Consider the following 18404-nt stretch of genomic DNA (forward strand, 5'->3'; position numbering starts at 1 on the left):
AGTCGCTAGCTTCTCCCAAAGGGCCAAGAATTGTTGAAGGTGTTCTAGAGTGAGGCCAGCGTCAATGTTGATTTGTGCTATCCAGTGCCCATCCCTTAAGGCCGTGGCAACCGTAACACCTTTCTTGCGTGAAATATCAAAAATCTTTGGCGCAATATCTTTGGGCCTAACGCCCTGAAGCCAAGAAGATTCCCAGAAGGAAGCCTTTTGTCCATCGCCGATCTTGACCTCAGTCAAGACCGCGAAAAGATCGCGGTCGGAAGTCGTGCAAGGCGTCCCCAATCCACACCACGCACGAGGTGGGTCATTCCACTCAAGCCATAGCCACCTCAGCCAGAGGGCGGCAGCAAATTTGCGAAGGTGCAAAATGCCAAGGCCCCCATACTCCTTTGGCTTGCAGACATGCTCCCAATTAATCTTGCACTTGCCGCCACTAACCGAGTCAGATCCTGCCCAGAGGTAGGCACGCCGCAACTTGTCAATCGCTTTTATAACCTCCACCGGGATGTCGAGCGGCGTGATGTGATAAATGGCCACCGCCGTAAGGACTGCCTTCACCAAGGTCATACGACCCGCAATAGCAACGTGCCTTCCTCTCCAAGGTGCCAATTTGCCCGCAGCCTTGTCTTCCAAAGGTTGGAGATGCACCCTCTTTAATCTTTTGACCGCGAGGGGGAGCCCAAGATAGCGGATCGGGAAGGAGGCGCGGCAAGCCGGGAAAGACTGGAGAACATCATCAAGGTCCACATTGGCACATCTGATGGGTACCATAGAACTTTTGGTGCAGTTTGTGGAGAGGCCAGTAGATTCACCAAAGGAGGAAAGTATGTTGGTAAGGTATTAGACATCCTCCTTAATGGGGGCACAGAAAATGGCAGCGTCGTCAGCATAGAGCGAGGCACGAATTCTCCCCGGTTGTCTCTCGGGCAAGGGATGTAGCTTTCCTTGGGTTGTGGCCTTGCTGAGAATATGATGTAGGGGGTCTATGGCAAGCACGGAGAGGAGCGGTGAAAACGGATCCCCCTGCCTGAGACCCTGACCGTGTTTGATTGGGTCACCAGCAATACCATTTAGCAACACTCTAGAGGACGTGGAGGAAAGAAGTGTCGAGACCCAGTCACGAAAGCGGGTAGGGAAGCCATGATGATTTAGCACCTCCAGCAAGTAGTCCCATCTAACCGAGTCGAAAGCCTTCTTGATGTCTAATTTGAATAGAAGCATAGGTTTCTTTGAGCGGTGAAATTTTCTGGACAGATTCCGAACATACATAAAGTTGTCATGGATGCTTCTTTTTTTTATGAAGGCACTTTGCGCAGTGGAGACAATGGCATTCATATGAGGGGCCAGTCTAGTGGCCAGAATTTTGGCAATGAGCTTGGCCACGGCATGAATCAGGCTAATTGGTCTGAAGTCAGAGATGTCCTCGGCGCCATCCTTCTTGGGAATGAGGGCGATATTCGCCGAATTGAGCCAGTGCAGATTTCCGGCGTTTAGGTTGGAGAAGCTGTTGATCACTAGCATGATATCATCCTTAATAATATTCCAGCAACTCTTGAAGAATTTTCCGGTGAATCCGTCCGGGCCTGGCGCTTTGTCAGAAGGAAGAGAAAAGACAGCAGCTCTGACTTCCTCTTCCGAAATGGGATCACCAAGCGCTGAAAGGTCAATGCCAGTGGGTGGGATGGATGCCCAGTTAATGGTCTTGGAGCGTGGAGCGCCCTTTTTCAAAATCGCATTGAAGTGGGAGTGAACAATAGATTTCTTGTGATCATGGTCTGTCACCCAACCTTGGCCATGCTTTAGGCGGTGAATAAGGTTTTTCCTCCTCCGGCCATTGACTCTAAGGTGAAAATAGCGAGTATTCGCGTCTCCCTCTTTTATGTTGGTGATTCTCGAGGTCTGCCTTTTCCACGCACGTTCCATCACTGCAAGGCCCACTACTTTTTTCTTGAGTCGCTTCCGAAGATCCAACTCCGCTGGACTAAGAGCTCGAAGGTCCTGGGCCTCATCAAGTCTTAGGATGACCTCCAGAGCCATATGTAGCTGGACTTTGGCATTAGAGAAAAGGCTTTTGCTCCAGGAGCGAAGCTTCTGACTTGTCTTTTTTAGCTTGTGAAACAGTCTTTGGTATGGCTCATTGTGTGCGGACGTCTCATTCCACGCCTCCTGGACGACCTGCTGAAAGCCTGGCATGTTGGTCCAAAAATTTTCAAATCTGAAAGTCCGCGGCTGCCGAGGCCCACCTTCATTGGCGAGGAGTAGAGGGCAGTGATCCGAAAGTGAGGATGACAGGGCGTGAAGGATGTGTTTATCGAAAGTGATATCCCATTCTTCATTACAAAAAAACCCATCTAGTTTGGACATTGTCGGGTTGCTTTGCTCATTACTCCAGGTGTATTTTCTATTCTGGATGTGGATTTCCTTGAGCTCGCAGAAGTTGAGGGTGTTGCGGAATCGTACAATTCGGCCACGGTTAGCATTTGGACGATTCTTATCTCTAGCCCTATAGATTTGGTTAAAATCGCCGGTGACGAGCCACCTCACACTATTTGCTGGCTTTTGGTCCTTCATTTCCTGGAAGAATGTCTCTTTTAGGTTGTTTCTAGTTGGGCCGTAGATGGAGGTTAGCTTGAAAGAAACATTGGAGCTGATGATAGTGACAGTGGCTGAGAGGGTGTAGTCTCCATACTGGACACTTTCAACGCGGACATGATCTTCATTCCAGAGAAGTAGGATTCCACCCCGTGTTCCAACAGCAGGACGCTGAGCAAAACCTTTCAGTCTATATCCGCCAAGAAAAGCAGCAGTGTAGGCATCCACATCTTCAAGCTTTGATTCCTGGAGGCAAGCCAAGTGACATGTTGAAGCTGCAATGGTGGCATTCACAGTGGTTCTTCTATTGGGGCAGTTCAGGCCACGTACATTCCAATTAAGCACACTTAAATTTAGACTAGTCATTGAGCAAACTAGATAACATCAGGAGGTGCATAGCATCATTCATCACATTACATAAACAGCCTTGCCATGGCACATTGGGGTGGTAGCCAGCAACAGTAGCTACAAACAGGCCTAGGATATAGATGATTTTCACTAACATAGGAAACTAGCTACATCAACTAATCATAACATGGAGCTCCAGTCTACTCCAGCCCAGCCTCGCCAGCCGCAGGTGTCGTCTCCGCCGTGCCCTCGCCTCCATGCAGCAACAGAGCATCTTCCACCGCCGTTGCAAGGTCACAGTCCATCTTGAACAAAGCTCGAAGCCCTGCAACAGCCAAGTCAGGCAGCTGACCCTTGAACATTGCCACAAAACGACCAATAGCCTCCTCTGTGATCTCCTCCCCTTCGCCAACTATGCCCATCCTCTGACAGAGGAGCTTTTCCGCCAGCTGGGCAATAGGCATTGCCCTGTTCTTGTCCCGGATGCGTGGGCTCCGTCGGCTCAGGTCAAAACCAATGACCCCAGCCAGGGTCTTCCTCCTCCTGCTTGGCGGTCTGGGTGGTGGAGAGCCCGGATCAGGCAGGATAGCCGGCTGCACCGGCACAAACAGAGGCATGCCAGGGGAGCACAAGGGTGGCTCGTCAGTAGCCCCTCCTCCCAGATCAGCAGCAGACTGAGAGGAGGCCATCTGCATAAGACGAGGCATGTGAATAGGCGTTGCTGGAATCTGCTCTTCAGGGTGTGTGCGTTCCTCAGGCTGACTTGTTTCTGCATGATCTTGAAGAGTCGAAGAGGGCTGCACTTGTGCCCCAAAGCAGGACGTTGCCTTGCGCAGCCAGGACGAAAAGGATGAGGTAGTGTTGATCTCAATGACGTCCGAGGAAGTGGTGCGCGGCGAAGGAGGAAGTGAGCGGCCACGGCTGCCAAAGCGATGGCCCAGTTGGCTGCCTCCAGGAACGCTGTCAGCCGAGCAGTGACGAGGACGCCTCCCAGAGGCCTGGTTGACAGATCCATCAGGAAGGCGCTGCACCCTTGTAGCATCAATGCGACGAGCGTCAGGCAGCTCGAGCTCCACTCCACGCCTTCTGCTGTTGCCACGGTCGTCACGACGTGAGTCGCGCCGGTCATCGCGCCTAAAGTCGTTGCGATCATCGTCATGGCGCCTGTCAGGAGCCCTGGAGCGGCTTCGGAAGAAGCGCTCGCGCCAAGAGGCTCTCCTGCCCTCCTGGCCGTCACGGCGCCCACGGCGTTCGTCGTCGTCATCATGCCGGTCTCTATCATCACGACGGCGGCGATCTGGCCCATGGAGGTCAGGAGGGCTCCTCTCTCCGTCGACCCTACCATATCGCCAGTCGAACTTGTTGGAGTAGTGTGGCCGCCAGGGGACATTGCCGTTGGCGTTGGGGGTGAAGTCCTCGTGCCTGTCAAGGTGCACCAGGACGCGGCGGCGAAGGCCTTGACGCCCAGTAGCCCCCGACGGGACGACGAGGACTCCACCAGGCTGGCTCGCGCCCACGGTGAGATGGACCACCTTGGGGATGGCCGAAGGGTTGGCCGACCACGCCCAAAGACTGAGCGCAGAGGCGTCCTCTCGCTGGACAGTGGCGATGTCGAAGTAGTGGAGGAAGGTGTTGGGGCCGAAGACCTGCTGAGCGACTGTAACGCCCGGGTAATCAAGCTACAGTAATCCAACGATAATCATGCCACGTCACCCCGGTTACTATTGTTAATCTACCGTTAGGCCAAAACCGAGTCAAATTCAAACATTAAAATAAAGTTAAATTATAAAAGTTTCAAAATGTTAAACTAAAATGTTCGGAGTGTGCAGTTAAATGCCAGGGTAATTATAATGAAGCAAACACATTTTTATAAAATGCCTAAATAATTTAACTTGATTTAAAACAGAAGAGGAAATAAAGAAAAGGAAAACAGGAAACAAAACCAAAAAAAAGGAGAAACCCCCCCTGGGCCGTGGCCCAACTGGGCCAACCCCCAGGCCCAGCCGGCTGGCCCGCTACCCCCCTCCATAACCCCCACCAGGGGGGAAACCCTAAACGGCCACCACCCACTTCCCCCCCCCCACGACGCGCCCCCTTTTCCCCCCGATCCAGATCGGATCGGGCTCGACGCCGCCGCCTCGCCCTCATCGCCGCCGAACGCCGTCGCCTCCCCTTCCCCGCCTGGACCTCGCCGGCGCCCTTCCCCACCGGCCTGCTCCCCCACGTCGACGTCGTCCCCGTCCCCATCCACAACGGCCCTCGCCCTCGCCGGACTCCGCCTCCTCATCCTCCTCGCCGGTCTTCCCCGACCGCCCCCGAGCCCACTGCCCCGTCCCCTACGGCCCCAGTGAGCAGCGCCTCGCTCCCTCCCTCTCTCTCGCGCGCTCGCGCTTGTCGCCGCCGCCCCCGTCCCCTTGTTGTACGCCGTTGCTCGCCATGGCCACCGGCCCGTGCTGCCACACCCCCACCCCGCCTGCCTCTGCTCGTGGCCGACGCCCTGCTGCTGCTCGCCCGCGCCCCTGCCGTGCATCGCCACCGCTCCGCATCGCCGCGCTCCGCCTACGAGGTCGCCGGCGCCTCCCCACTCCCTCTGACCACCGCACCCGTGGCGCTCTTGCCTGCGTCGACGAGCCCCTGCTCGGGTCGTCCTGGTCCGGCCGCACCGCCCACGGCCTCGGCAAGCCCCAGCCCTCCTCTTGCCGTGCTGCCGCGGCTCTGCCGCCCCCCCAACTGCGCTGCTGGCCCGCGCCGCGGCCAACCCCTCGCCGTACCACCCCGCTCCGGCCACGGTCGCCGGCGATGGGTCACGCGCCGGCCCCCTTCCCCGCTGGCCACATCGCCCTGTTGGGTGGGCTGTCGCCCGCCTCCGCGCTGCGCTGAGAACCACTACCCGTATGCCCGTTAAGGGCCTTGGCCCTATGACAAGGGGGCCCCGCCCCAGAACGATTAAAAAAAGGAACTTAAAATTAAATAAATAAATAAATAAGTGAATAAAAATGTTAATTAATTAATTGACTTAATTAACTTAATCAATCCTGTTTAATTAAACTAATTAAACATTAGGTACCTAATTAAGTAATTAAACTGATTAATAGATTAATTAGGTTATTGTACCTATGACATACGGGACCCACCTGCAGGGTTGACCTGGTCAACCTTTGGTCCTGCTGACATCATGCTGATGTCATGCTGACATCATAAATGCAATTTCTAAATTAATTTAATTATGCTAATTCTAGAAAATGATTTAAAATCTTTAAGAATTAATATAAAATAATCCGTAGCTCGGATGAAAATACTTTGTACATGAAAGTTGCTCAGAACGACGAGACGAATTCGGATACGCAGCCCGTTCGTCCGCCACGCATCCCTAACCTATCAAACTCGCAACTTTCCCCCTCCGGTTCACCGGTCCGAAAACGCGAAACACCGGGGATACTTTCCCGGATGTTATCCCCCTTCACCGGTATCACCTACTACCGCGTTAGGGCACCTCTAACGCCGTAACTTGTCTTGTCATGCATCACTATGCATATGCTTGCATTATATTTATTGTTTCTTCCCCCTCTTCTCTCTCTAGACACCGAGACCGACGCCGCTGCTACCCCGTACGACTACGGAGTTGACGACCCCTCTCTCTTGCCAGAGCAACCAGGCAAGCCCCCCCCTTTTGATCACCAGATATCACCTACTCTTCTCTTACTGCTTGCATTAGAGTAGTGTAGCATGCTATTGTTTCCCGTTAATCCTATACTGATGCATAGCCTGTCCTTGCTACTACTGTTGTTACCTTTACCTGCACTCCTAATGCTTAGTATAGGATGCTAGTTTATCATCAGTGGCCCTACATCCTTGTCCGTCTGCCATGCTATACTATCGGGCCGTGATCACTCGGGAGTTGATCACGGGTAAATACTATATACTTTATACATGATACATGTGGTGACTAAAGACGGGTCGGCTTGAGGAGCACCCGCGAGTGGAGTTTTGAGGCGGAGCGGCAGGGCAGGTTCCGACCACCTAGGAGAGAGGTGGGCCTGGCCCTGGTCGGCGTTCGCGGATACTTAACACGCTTAACGAGATCTGGGTATTTGATCTGAGTCTGGCCATTTGGTCTATACGCACTAACCATCTACGCGGGAGTAGTTATGGGTATCCCGGCGTCGTGGTATCAGCCGAAGCCTTCTTGACGTCAGCGACGGAGCGGCGCGCGCTGGATTGGACTGGAATGCCACTAGGCTAGGTCTGCTTCCGGCCGCCCACGCAACGTGCAGGTGTGCTAAGGGCGATGGGCCCAGACCCCTGGGCGCTTAGGTTTAGACCGGCGTGCTGACCTCTCTGTTGGTCTAGGTGGGGCTGCGACGTGTTGATCTTCCGAGGCCGGGCATGACCCAGGAAAGTGTGTCCGGCCAAATGGGATCGAGCGTGTTGGGGTATGTGGTGCACCCCTGCAGGGAAGTTAATCTATTCGAATAGCCGTGATCTTCGGTAACAGGACGACTTGGAGTTGTACCTTGACCTTATGACAACTAGAACCGGATACTTAATAAAACACACCCTTCCAAGTGCCAGATACAACCGGTGGTCGCTCTCTCACAGGGCGACGAGGGGAGGATCATCGGTTAGGATTATGCTATGCGATGTTACTGGGTGAACTTACCTTTTGCTCTCTTCTGCATGCTGCAAGATGGAGGTGGCCAGAAGCGTAGTCTTCGATAGGACTAGCTATCCCCCTCTTATTCCGGCATCCTGCAGTTCAGTCCACATATGATACCCTTACTCCATTTGATACCCATGCATATGTAGTGTAGCTCCTTGCTTGCGAGTACTTTGGATGAGTACTCACGGTTGCTTTCTCCCCCTTTTCCCCCTTTCCTTTCATTCTGGTTGTCGCAACCAGATGCTGGAGTCCAGGAGCCAGACGCCACCGTCGACGACGACTCCTACTACACCGGAGGTGCCTACTACTACGTGGTGCCCGCTGACGACGACCAGGAGTAGTTAGGAGGATCCCAGGCAGGAGGCCTGCGCCTCTTTCGATCTGTATCCCAGTTTGTGCTTGCTTTCTTAAGGCAAGCTTGTTTAACTTATGTCTGTACTCAGATATTGTTGCTTCCGCTGACTCGTCTATGATCGATCTCTTGTATTCGAGCCCTGGAGGCCCCTGGCTTGTAATATGATGCTTGTATGCCTTTTTTTTAATTGTAGAGTTGCGTTGTGATATCTTCCCGTGAGTCCTTGATCTTGATCGTACACATTTGCGTGCATGATTAGTGTACGGTTGAATCGGGGGCGTCACAAGTTGGTATCAGAGCCGACTGCCTGTAGGAACCCCCCTTCCACACTCCTTGGCCGAAGTCGAGTCTAGACATTGCAAAAACTTTTACTAACTTGGCTGTGTGCCTTACGGGCCCACGTCGCCATCGGGTGGTGCTAGGATCTTTTACTCCTCGACCTTTACTCTGGGACTCTGAACTCTCTCCTACTCGGGTTAAACGAATTTACTAACTCTGACACTAGGATCCCGTTACGACATTCACCCCAAAGTTGGATAAGCCCTAGTTATTCTTTAGAGTAGTATTTGAACATTATCCACATTGTCATTTGACTCCTGTGAAAACATCTTTGTTTTCAGATGGAACCCATGAGGCAGGTCGTGCGCCACACGACGGCCATTGGTACCTCGGGATCACCTGCCGTGCTAGCTGAGATGATGACCTATCTGGGTTATCGCTGGCACCCTGAGTACACCGTCTATGAGGAGTATCAGGACTTCAACCAGGAGCAGTACCGTGCCATCGTCCACCTCTACTCTCGGGAGTATGACTCCACTACCGTGCTGCACACTGCTCATGGTGTTGGAGTGACTATCGATATGGCGGTCCACGATGCTGCTTATGCTGCTCTGACACGTCTTCGTGGAGAGTATCAGGAGTTGGATACCTCCCCCTTCAGGCACATTGCTAATGCATCCGATGTTGGTGCGGAGGGTTACTACACTGCTGCCTACTCCACTGTCACCCGAGAGCCATTCTACCATCAGAACCTGGTTCTGCATGCTGATGGGCTGGATAGAGCTAACCGAGCTCTTCGCCACGAGTTGTACACCACCCGTCAGCACCTGTATCGTGCTCTGACGCTGTTGCACCCCTCTGTCCGCTCTGGTAATCTGTCGCGTTCTGCGATCTACCCTGCCCGGACCGTGATGCCCCAGGGCGTCGGCTGGCCAGATGTGGGAGGCTACTCTCCTGCATTGGGCCCTCTCCTGCCACCTGCGCATCGGGTTCCGCACCAGAGTATCCGCGGACCCCAGGCTACTCGCGTGGAGGTCTTCCCTTCGCGTCACTACCAGCTGTCGGGCTACACCTAGCTCCGCAGTACCGCATGGGACTGACGTAGACTTGCTTATTAGTGTTAGATGCATTCACCGCGAGCCTGTGTGCCGCCTATGATGTCTTAGTCTATGTACTGAACACTGTGTAACGAACTCTATGCATGATCTCTTTTGTAAGATATGCCGACTACTATGTGGTATCTATCGTGCTGCTTTCGTTGTGCATGTTTCATCATGAATGATTCTTGTTTTTACAATTCCTCAATGCTGAACTACCCCTGTTAAATATTAGCAGGATGGTTAGACCAGGTGGTCGTGGTCGTGGTGGCAACGCCCCACCACCGCCTGAGTACATGGCTGGTATGATCCAACAGCTTGAGATGAATCGCCAGTTCATGGAGAATATGATGGCTCAGTTTCCTCGCCCCAATATGAACCAGCAGCCAACCCCAGTAACTCTGCAGGATTTCATGCGCCTGAACCCAACAGTGTACCGCAGCTCAACTCAGCCTCTGGATGCTGATGACTGGCTCCGTGACATCACCTATGAGATGGAGTCTGCTGATGTAGCCCCTGCCAGCTATGTCACCTTTGCTTCCTTCTTCCTGAAGGGACCCGCAGCTCAATGGTGGGATAGCCACAGGCGTACGCTGCCAGCTGGAACAATCATCACCTGGCCAGACTTCCAAGCTGCCTTCCGTGCTCGCTTCATTCCTCAGGGAGTTATGGACCAGAAGAAGCGTGAGTTCCGCAACCTCACCCAAGGCAACAAAACTGTGGAAGCTTATCAGCGGGAGTTTCTGGACTTGTCCCGCTATGCTGAAGAGGACATTGCAACTGATGCACGCAGACAGGAGAAGTTCCGGGATGGCCTTCAAGCTGACATCAAACTCGCACTTCTAGTGCATGATTTTGCTGATTTCGCCACTCTGGTGAACAAAGCCATCAATGTCGAAACTGGTCTGCAGGAATACCAGAGCTCTCACAGGCGCAACCGTGACACAGGCTCATCTTCGGGCCCGTCCTCGCAGAAGCGCAAGATATGGATTCCCAATAGCTTGTACCAGCCGGATGCACCTACCCCAAGGCAGACCTATGCTGCACCTCGTCTGCCTACTCCTCCGACTAGGCGGCCAAGACTCCCAGCTCCACCACCACAAGCTCCTGTTCCCACTCCCAATAATGGATTGTGCTTCAGGTGTGGACAACCAGGGCATCGTGCTAGGGAATGCAACCAGAACCAGAATCAACTGGCCCTTCCAGCAACTGGCCGTGGAAGCAACCAGCCCCGCAGCAACAATGCCAAGTCTTATGGTCGTGTTCATGCCAACCACGTTGATCTGAGCGAAGCTCAAGACCAGCCTGCTACTGTGATGGGTACCCTCCTCGTAAATTCAGTACCAGCATCCGTTTTATTTGATACAGGTGCATCGCATTCATTCATGTCAGAAGGTTTTGCATGCTTGCACGACATTAAATGTGAGAACATGGATGCTTCACTATTAGTACACACCCCTGCGGGCCAATGTCGAACCTCCATGATTTGCAACGACGTCCCTGTAGAAATCGAAGGACTGGAATTCCTTGTCTCTCCCATCGTACTGAAGTCCTGTAGCATTGATCTCATTCTGGGAATGAATTGGTTAAAAGCGCATACTGCTTCTATAGTTTGCGCCACTAAGGTCGTCCATTTGCTACACCCTTCTGATGAAATAATAGCTTATCAAGCTCATCTAGTTCAGAACGCCGAGGCACGACTTTATGCCTTGAATGCGTTGAACGCTGCACCACTCGAGGGCATTGAAAACGTTCCCGTCGTTCGTGAATTCCAAGATGTATTCCCAGAAGAACTTCCAGGGATTCCCCCTGCTAGAGCTGTCGAATTCATCATCGACTTGAAACCCGGCACTACCCCTATAGCTAAACGACCCTACAAGATGCCGCCGCATGAACTCCTTGAGCTTAAGGAGGAAATCGACAAATCTCTTGTCAAAGGTTTCATTCGCCCAAGTTGCTCTCCTTGGGGAGCACCTTCTCTCTTTGTTAGGAAGAAGGATGGGACAAACCGATTGGTCCAAGACTACCGTCCTATAAACCAAGCTACCATTCAGAATAAATACCCTCTTCCTCGGATCAATGATCTTTATGATCAACTGGCTGGTTCATCAGTGTTCTCCAAACTCGACTTGAGGTTGGGTTACCACCAGATCCGTGTTCGTGAAGAGGACATCCCAAAAACCACCTTCGTGACTCGGTATGGGTCATATGAGTACACCGTCATGTCGTTCGGCTTAACGAATGCTCCCGCCACCTTCTCTCGTCTGATGAATTATATATTCATGGATTACCTCGACAAGTTCGTCGTGGTTTATCTGGACGATATCCTTGTATTTTCCAAGAACGAGGAAGAACATGCTGGACATCTGCGTCTTGTGCTAGAGAAGCTTCGAGAACATCAGCTGTATGCTAAGTATTCCAAGTGTGAATTCTGGCTTCCCGAAGTAACCTATCTTGGGCATGTCATCTCCAAAGATGGTATTGCCGTCAACCCTGAACGAGTTCAGGCTATTCTCGATTGGACTCCTCCGAAGAATGTGAAGCAAGTCCGAAGTTTTCTCGGTCTCGCCAGCTATTGCCGTCGATTCGTCGAGAACTTCTCCAAGATTGCCAGGCCTCTGACTAATTTGTTGCATAAGGGTGTCAAGTTCGACTGGACAGACAAGTGTCAGGAAAGTTTTCAGGCACTCAAAGACAAGTTGACTTCTGCCCCCGTGCTTGCACCACCTGATACTAAGAAGGACTTTGTCATTTACTGCGACGCTTCCCGCCAAGGATTAGGCTGTGTCCTAATGCAGGAGCGCAGAGTGATTGCTTATGCCTCTCGTCAATTGCGCCCTCACGAAGAAAACTACCCGGTTCACGACCTCGAGCTTGCTGCTGTCATTCATGCACTGAAGCAGTGGCAACATTACCTTCTCGGTAATCGTTGCGAGATCTTCACCGACCATCAAAGTCTGAAGTATCTGTTTACTCAGCCAGATTTGAACCTACGCCAGCAAAGATGGATGGAGACTGTTGCAGACTTTGACGTGGATATATCATATACCCTCGGCAAGGCTAATGTGATGGCTGATGCCTTGAGCCGCAAGTCTTACTGCAACCACCTCCAGGTTCATAAAGTTCAGCCCTCGCTTACCGAAGAATTTAGAAGGCTGAACCTCCATATTGTTCCTCCGGGATCACTCGCTCCCCCTCCCGAAGTTTTCCCCAAACGGAACCTCCATGTTGTTTCCAAGGGTTCTCTCAATACCCTGGTTGCAAAACCAGATCTTGTGGACACCATCAAATGGATACAGAAATGTGACGATGAAGTCCTCAAGATTAAGCGCGACCTCAAAAGGGGAAAGCCCTCATTCTTCACGATCGCCGACGATGGCGCCTTGTATTTCAAAGGCCGCCTAGTGGTACCATGTTCGAAGAAAAACCTGGATAAGACTAAAAAGGTTATGCAAGAAGCTCATGATACGCCTCTGTCCATCCATCCTGGTAGTACAAAGATGTATCCGGATATTCGTCAAAGATTCTGGTGGTCTAATATGAAGCAGGACATTGCTCGTTATGTTGCTAAGTGTGACATTTGTCGCCGAATCAAAGCAGAGCATCAAAGGCCTGCTGGAACTCTGCAACCTATCTCTATTCCTGAATGGAAATGGGACCATGTTGAAATGGACTTCGTCACTGGATTTCCCAAATCGCAGAAAGGTAATGATGCTATTCTTGTCGTCATTGACCGGCTTTCCAAAGTTGCCCATTTTCTGGCGGTCAAAGAGACAATCACTGCTAGTCAGCTTGCTACTCTCTACATGGCCAGAATTGTTTCACTTCACGATATCCCACTGGTTATCAGTTCAGACCGTGGCAGCTTATTCACTTCAAGGTTTTGGGCGAGTTTCCAAGAAGCTATGGGGACTCATCTGTCGTTCAGTACTGCGTTCCATCCTCAGTCACAAGGGCAAGTTGAACGTGTCAACCAAGTTCTCGAAGACATGCTTCGAGCTTGTGTAATCTCATTCGGCAAGAAATGGGAGGAATCTCTTCCATATGCCGAGTTCTCTTATAATAATAGCTATCAAGCTAGTCTGAAGATGTCCCCCTTCGAAGTGCTATATGGACGAAAGTGTCGAACCCCTCTGAACTGGTCAGAAACTGGGGAACGTCCACTCTTTGGTCCGGATATTATCCAACAGGCCGAAGAACAAGTTCGCATTATTCGTGAGAATCTCAAGGCTGCTCAGTCACGTCAGAAAAGTCAGTATGACCGTCATCACCAAGACATGGTCTATCAACCTGGCGAAAAGGCTTATCTTCGAGTTACACCAATGAAGGGTGCTCACCGCTTCGGGATCAAAGGCAAGCTAGCTCCTCGCTATATCGGCCCCTTCACTATTCTCGAAAGGCGTGGAAAGGTGGCATATCAACTGGAGTTTCCGCCGAACCTTTCTCAGGTTCACGATGTGTTCCACGTGTCGCAGCTTCGACGCTGCTTCAAGGACCCAATCCAAGCAGTGGATCATGAAGTGCTTGAATTGCAACAAGACCTCTCCTATAAAGAGCATCCGGTCCGCATTCTCGACCAAGCTGAACGCCGCACACGTCAGAAGGCGATCAAGTTCCTCAAGGTCCAGTGGTCGAATCACTCTGAAGATGAAGCCACCTGGGAACGCGAGGATCGTCTTCGTGATGAATACCCCGCACTGTTTCCTTCTACCTCCTAAATCTCGGGACGAGATTTCTTGTAGTGGAGGAGTTTTGTAACGCCCGGGTAATCAAGCTACAGTAATCCAACGATAATCATGCCACGTCACCCTGGTTACTATTGATAATCTACCGTTAGGCCAAAACCGAGTCAAATTCAAACATTAAAATAAAGTTAAATTATAAAAGTTTCAAAATGTTAAACTAAAATGTTCGGAGTGTGCAGTTAAATGCCAGGGTAATTATAATGAAGCAAACACATTTTTATAAAATGCCTAAATAATTTAACTTGATTTAAAACAGAAGAGGAAATAAAGAAAAGGAAAACAGGAAACAAAACCAAAAAAAGGAGAAACCCCCCCTGGGCCGTGGCCCAACTGGGCCAACCCCCAGGCCCAGCCGGCTGGCCCGCTACCCCCCTCCATAACCCCCACCAGGGGGGAAACCCTAAACGGCCACCAACCACTTCCCCCCCTCACGACGCGCCCCCTTTTCCCCCCGATCCAGATCGGATCGGGCTCGACGCCGCCGCCTCGCCCTCATCGCCGCCGAACGCCGTCGCCTCCCCTTCCCCGCCTGGACCTCGCCGGCGCCCTTCCCCACCGGCCTGCTCCCCCACGTCGACGTCGTCCCCGTCCCCATCCACAACGGCCCTCGCCCTCGCCGGACTCCGCCTCCTCATCCTCCTCGCCGGTCTTCCCCGACCGCCCCCGAGCCCACTGCCCCGTCCCCTACGGCCCCAGTGAGCAGCGCCTCGCTCCCTCCCTCTCTCTCGCGCGCTCGCGCTTGTCGCCGCTGCCCCCGTCCCCTTGCTGTACGCCGTTGCTCGCCATGGCCACCGGCCCGTGCTGCCACACCCCCACCCCGCCTGCCTCTGCTCGTGGCCGACGCCCTGCTGCTGCTTGCCCGCGCCCCTGCCGTGCATCGCCACCGCTCCGCATCGCCGCGCTCCGCCTACGAGGTCGCCGGCGCCTCCCCACTCCCTCTGACCACCGCACCCGTGGCGCTCTTGCCTGCGTCGACGAGCCCCTGCTCGGGTCGTCTTGGTCCGGCCGCACCGCCCACGGCCTCGGCAAGCCCCAGCCCTCCTCTTGCCGTGCTGCCGCGGCTCTGCCGCCCCCCAACCGCGCTGCTGGCCCGCGCCGCGGCCAACCCCTCGCCGTACCGCCTCGCTCCGGCCACGGTCGCCGGCGATGGGTCACGCGCCGGCCCCCTTCCCCGCTGGCCACATCGCCCTGTTGGGTGGGCTGTCGCCCGCCTCCGCGCTGCGCTGAGAACCACTACCCGTATGCCCGTTAAGGGCCTTGGCCCTATGACAAGGGGGCCCCGCCCCAGAACGATTAAAAAAAAGGAACTTAAAATTAAATAAATAAATAAATAAGTAAATAAAAATGTTAATTAATTAATTGACTTAATTAACTTAATCAATCCTGTTTAATTAAACTAATTAAACATTAGGTACCTAATTAAGTAATTAAACTGATTAATAGATTAATTAGGTTATTGTACCTATGACATACGGGACCCACCTGCAGGGTTGACCTGGTCAACCTTTGGTCCTGCTGACATCATGCTGATGTCATGCTGACATCATAAATGCAATTTCTAAATTAATTTAATTATGCTAATTCTAGAAAATGATTTAAAATCTTTAAGAATTAATATAAAATAATCCGTAGCTCGGATGAAAATACTCTGTACATGAAAGTTGCTCAGAACGACGAGACGAATTCGGATACGCAGCCCGTTCGTCCGCCACGCATCCCTAACCTATCAAACTCGCAACTTTCCCCCTCCGGTTCACCGGTCCGAAAACGCGAAACACCGGGGATACTTTCCCGGATGTTATCCCCCTTCACCGGTATCACCTACTACCGCGTTAGGGCACCTCTAACGCCGTAACTTGTCTTGTCATGCATCACTATGCATATGCTTGCATTATATTTATTGTTTCTTCCCCCTCTTCTCTCTCTAGACACCGAGACCGACGCCGCTGCTACCCCGTATGACTACGGAGTTGACGACCCCTCTCTCTTGCCAGAGCAACCAGGCAAGCCCCCCCCCTTTTGATCACCAGATATCGCCTACTCTTCTCTTACTGCTTGCATTAGAGTAGTGTAGCATGCTATTGTTTCCCGTTAATCCTATACTGATGCATAGCCTGTCCTTGCTACTACTGTTGTTACCTTTACCTGCACTCCTAATGCTTAGTATAGGATGCTAGTTTATCATCAGTGGCCCTACATCCTTGTCCGTCTGCCATGCTATACTATCGGGCCGTGATCACTCGGGAGTTGATCACGGGTAAATACTATATACTTTATACATGATACATGTGGTGACTAAAGACGGGTCGGCTTGAGGAGCACCCGCGAGTGGAGTTTTGAGGCGGAGCGGCAGGGCAGGTTCCGACCACCTAGGAGAGAGGTGGGCCTGGCCCTGGTCGGCGTTCGCGGATACTTAACACGCTTAACGAGATCTGGGTATTTGATCTGAGTCTGGCCATTTGGTCTATACGCACTAACCATCTACGTGGGAGTAGTTATGGGTATCCCGGCGTCGTGGTATCAGCCGAAGCCTTCTTGACGTCAGCGACGGAGCGGCGCGCGCTGGATTGGACTGGAACGCCACTAGGCTAGGTCTGCTTCCGGCCGCCCACGCAACGTGCAGGTGTGCTAAGGGCGATGGGCCCAGACCCCTGGGCGCTTAGGTTTAGACCGGCGTGCTGACCTCTCTGTTGGTCTAGGTGGGGCTGCGACGTGTTGATCTTCCGAGGCCGGGCATGACCCAGGAAAGTGTGTCCGGCCAAATGGGATCGAGCGTGTTGGGGTATGTGGTGCACCCCTGCAGGGAAGTTAATCTATTCGAATAGCCGTGATCTTCGGTAACAGGACGACTTGGAGTTGTACCTTGACCTTATGACAACTAGAACCGGATACTTAATAAAACACACCCTTCCAAGTGCCAGATACAACCGGTGGTCGCTCTCTCACAGGGCGACGAGGGGAGGATCATCGGTTAGGATTATGCTATGCGATGTTACTGGGTGAACTTACCTTTTGCTCTCTTCTGCATGCTGCAAGATGGAGGTGGCCAGAAGCGTAGTCTTCGATAGGACTAGCTATCCCCCTCTTATTCCGGCATCCTGCAGTTCGGTCCACATATGATACCCTTACTCCATTTGATACCCATGCATATGTAGTGTAGCTCCTTGCTTGCGAGTACTTTGGATGAGTACTCACGGTTGCTTTCTCCCCCTTTTCCCCCTTTCCTTTCATTCTGGTTGTCGCAACCAGATGCTGGAGTCCAGGAGCCAGACGCCACCGTCGACGACGACTCCTACTACACCGGAGGTGCCTACTACTACGTGGTGCCCGCTGACGACGACCAGGAGTAGTTAGGAGGATCCCAGGCAGGAGGCCTGCGCCTCTTTCGATCTGTATCCCAGTTTGTGCTAGCCTTCTTAAGGCAAGCTTGTTTAACTTATGTCTGTACTCAGATATTGTTGCTTCCGCTGACTCGTCTATGATCGAGATCTTGTATTCGAGCCCTCGAGGCCCCTGGCTTGTAATATGATGCTTGTATGACTTTTTTTTAATTGTAGAGTTGCGTTGTGATATCTTCCCGTGAGTCCTTGATCTTGATCGTACACATTTGCGTGCATGATTAGTGTACGGTTGAATCGGGGGCGTCACAGCGACGGCGTCATTCCAGGAGTTGAGGGGGACATTCTCGACGCAGAGGTGGACGTGATGGAAAGCGTCGACGACGTCGGCATGGGCATTGAGCCTCCACTTGGCCGCATGGATGTCGAGGCTGTCACTGGAGAACCTCCCTGGGAGCGCGGTGACCAGGTCCCGGTGATGGGGGTAGTCGAACCTGACCAGGAAGTCTTCTGGGTAATGCGGCACCACTCTGAAGCAGTTGCGGTCGATGTGGAAGTGAGCTGCGATGGCACTCCTCATCTCCTCAGCGCTGACCCGCGGACGGTTGCCGCCTAGCCAGACGAACGCCGCAAGGCTGGCCAGGCCAGCGGCCTGCGCGTCCATGTCCGGGGTGGAGATGACCACGGCGTGGTGCTCCTCCGGGCGAAGAGAAGGGTCTCCGATGCGCGGCATCCTGTCTTGGCTTGTGGAAGTGTAGCTGGAGCTTGATGCAGAGTAGCTTGGGGAGGTTGGTGCAGGGCTGTAGCCGGAGGAGCTTGGGCTGGTCACAGGCGAGCTTGACGCAGAGCTGTAGCCGGAGGAGCTTGATGTGGAGACAGAGCAAGGACTGAAGCAGGAGCACGCCCGGTGCCCACACCGCCGACAGCGGAGGCACCTGAGGGAGTTGCGGCAGCTGGCCTTACAATGCCTTTTGTCTAAGCATCGATGGC

General features: G+C 52.8%; 1 protein-coding gene across 1 annotated transcript; it reads right to left on the reverse strand.

The window, feature by feature from the left end:
- Nucleotides 1-3140: 3140 nt before the first annotated feature.
- On the reverse strand, nucleotides 3141-18147 carry LOC147974427 (uncharacterized). Its single transcript, XM_087520041.1, has 4 exons — nucleotides 17725-18147; nucleotides 15195-15197; nucleotides 4012-4589; nucleotides 3141-3900 (listed from the first exon to the last, which is right to left on the reverse strand). The coding sequence occupies exons 1-4, from the start codon at nucleotides 18145-18147 to the stop codon at nucleotides 3141-3143; spliced, it is 1764 nt and encodes a 587-aa protein (XP_087376167.1).
- Between the last annotated feature and the right edge of the window lie 257 nt (nucleotides 18148-18404).

Source organism: Triticum urartu, chromosome 4A (assembly GCF_056163025.1).
Source record: "Triticum urartu cultivar PI428250 chromosome 4A, HENAU_Tu73, whole genome shotgun sequence".
In the NCBI taxonomy this organism is placed as follows: Eukaryota; Viridiplantae; Streptophyta; class Magnoliopsida; order Poales; family Poaceae; genus Triticum; species Triticum urartu.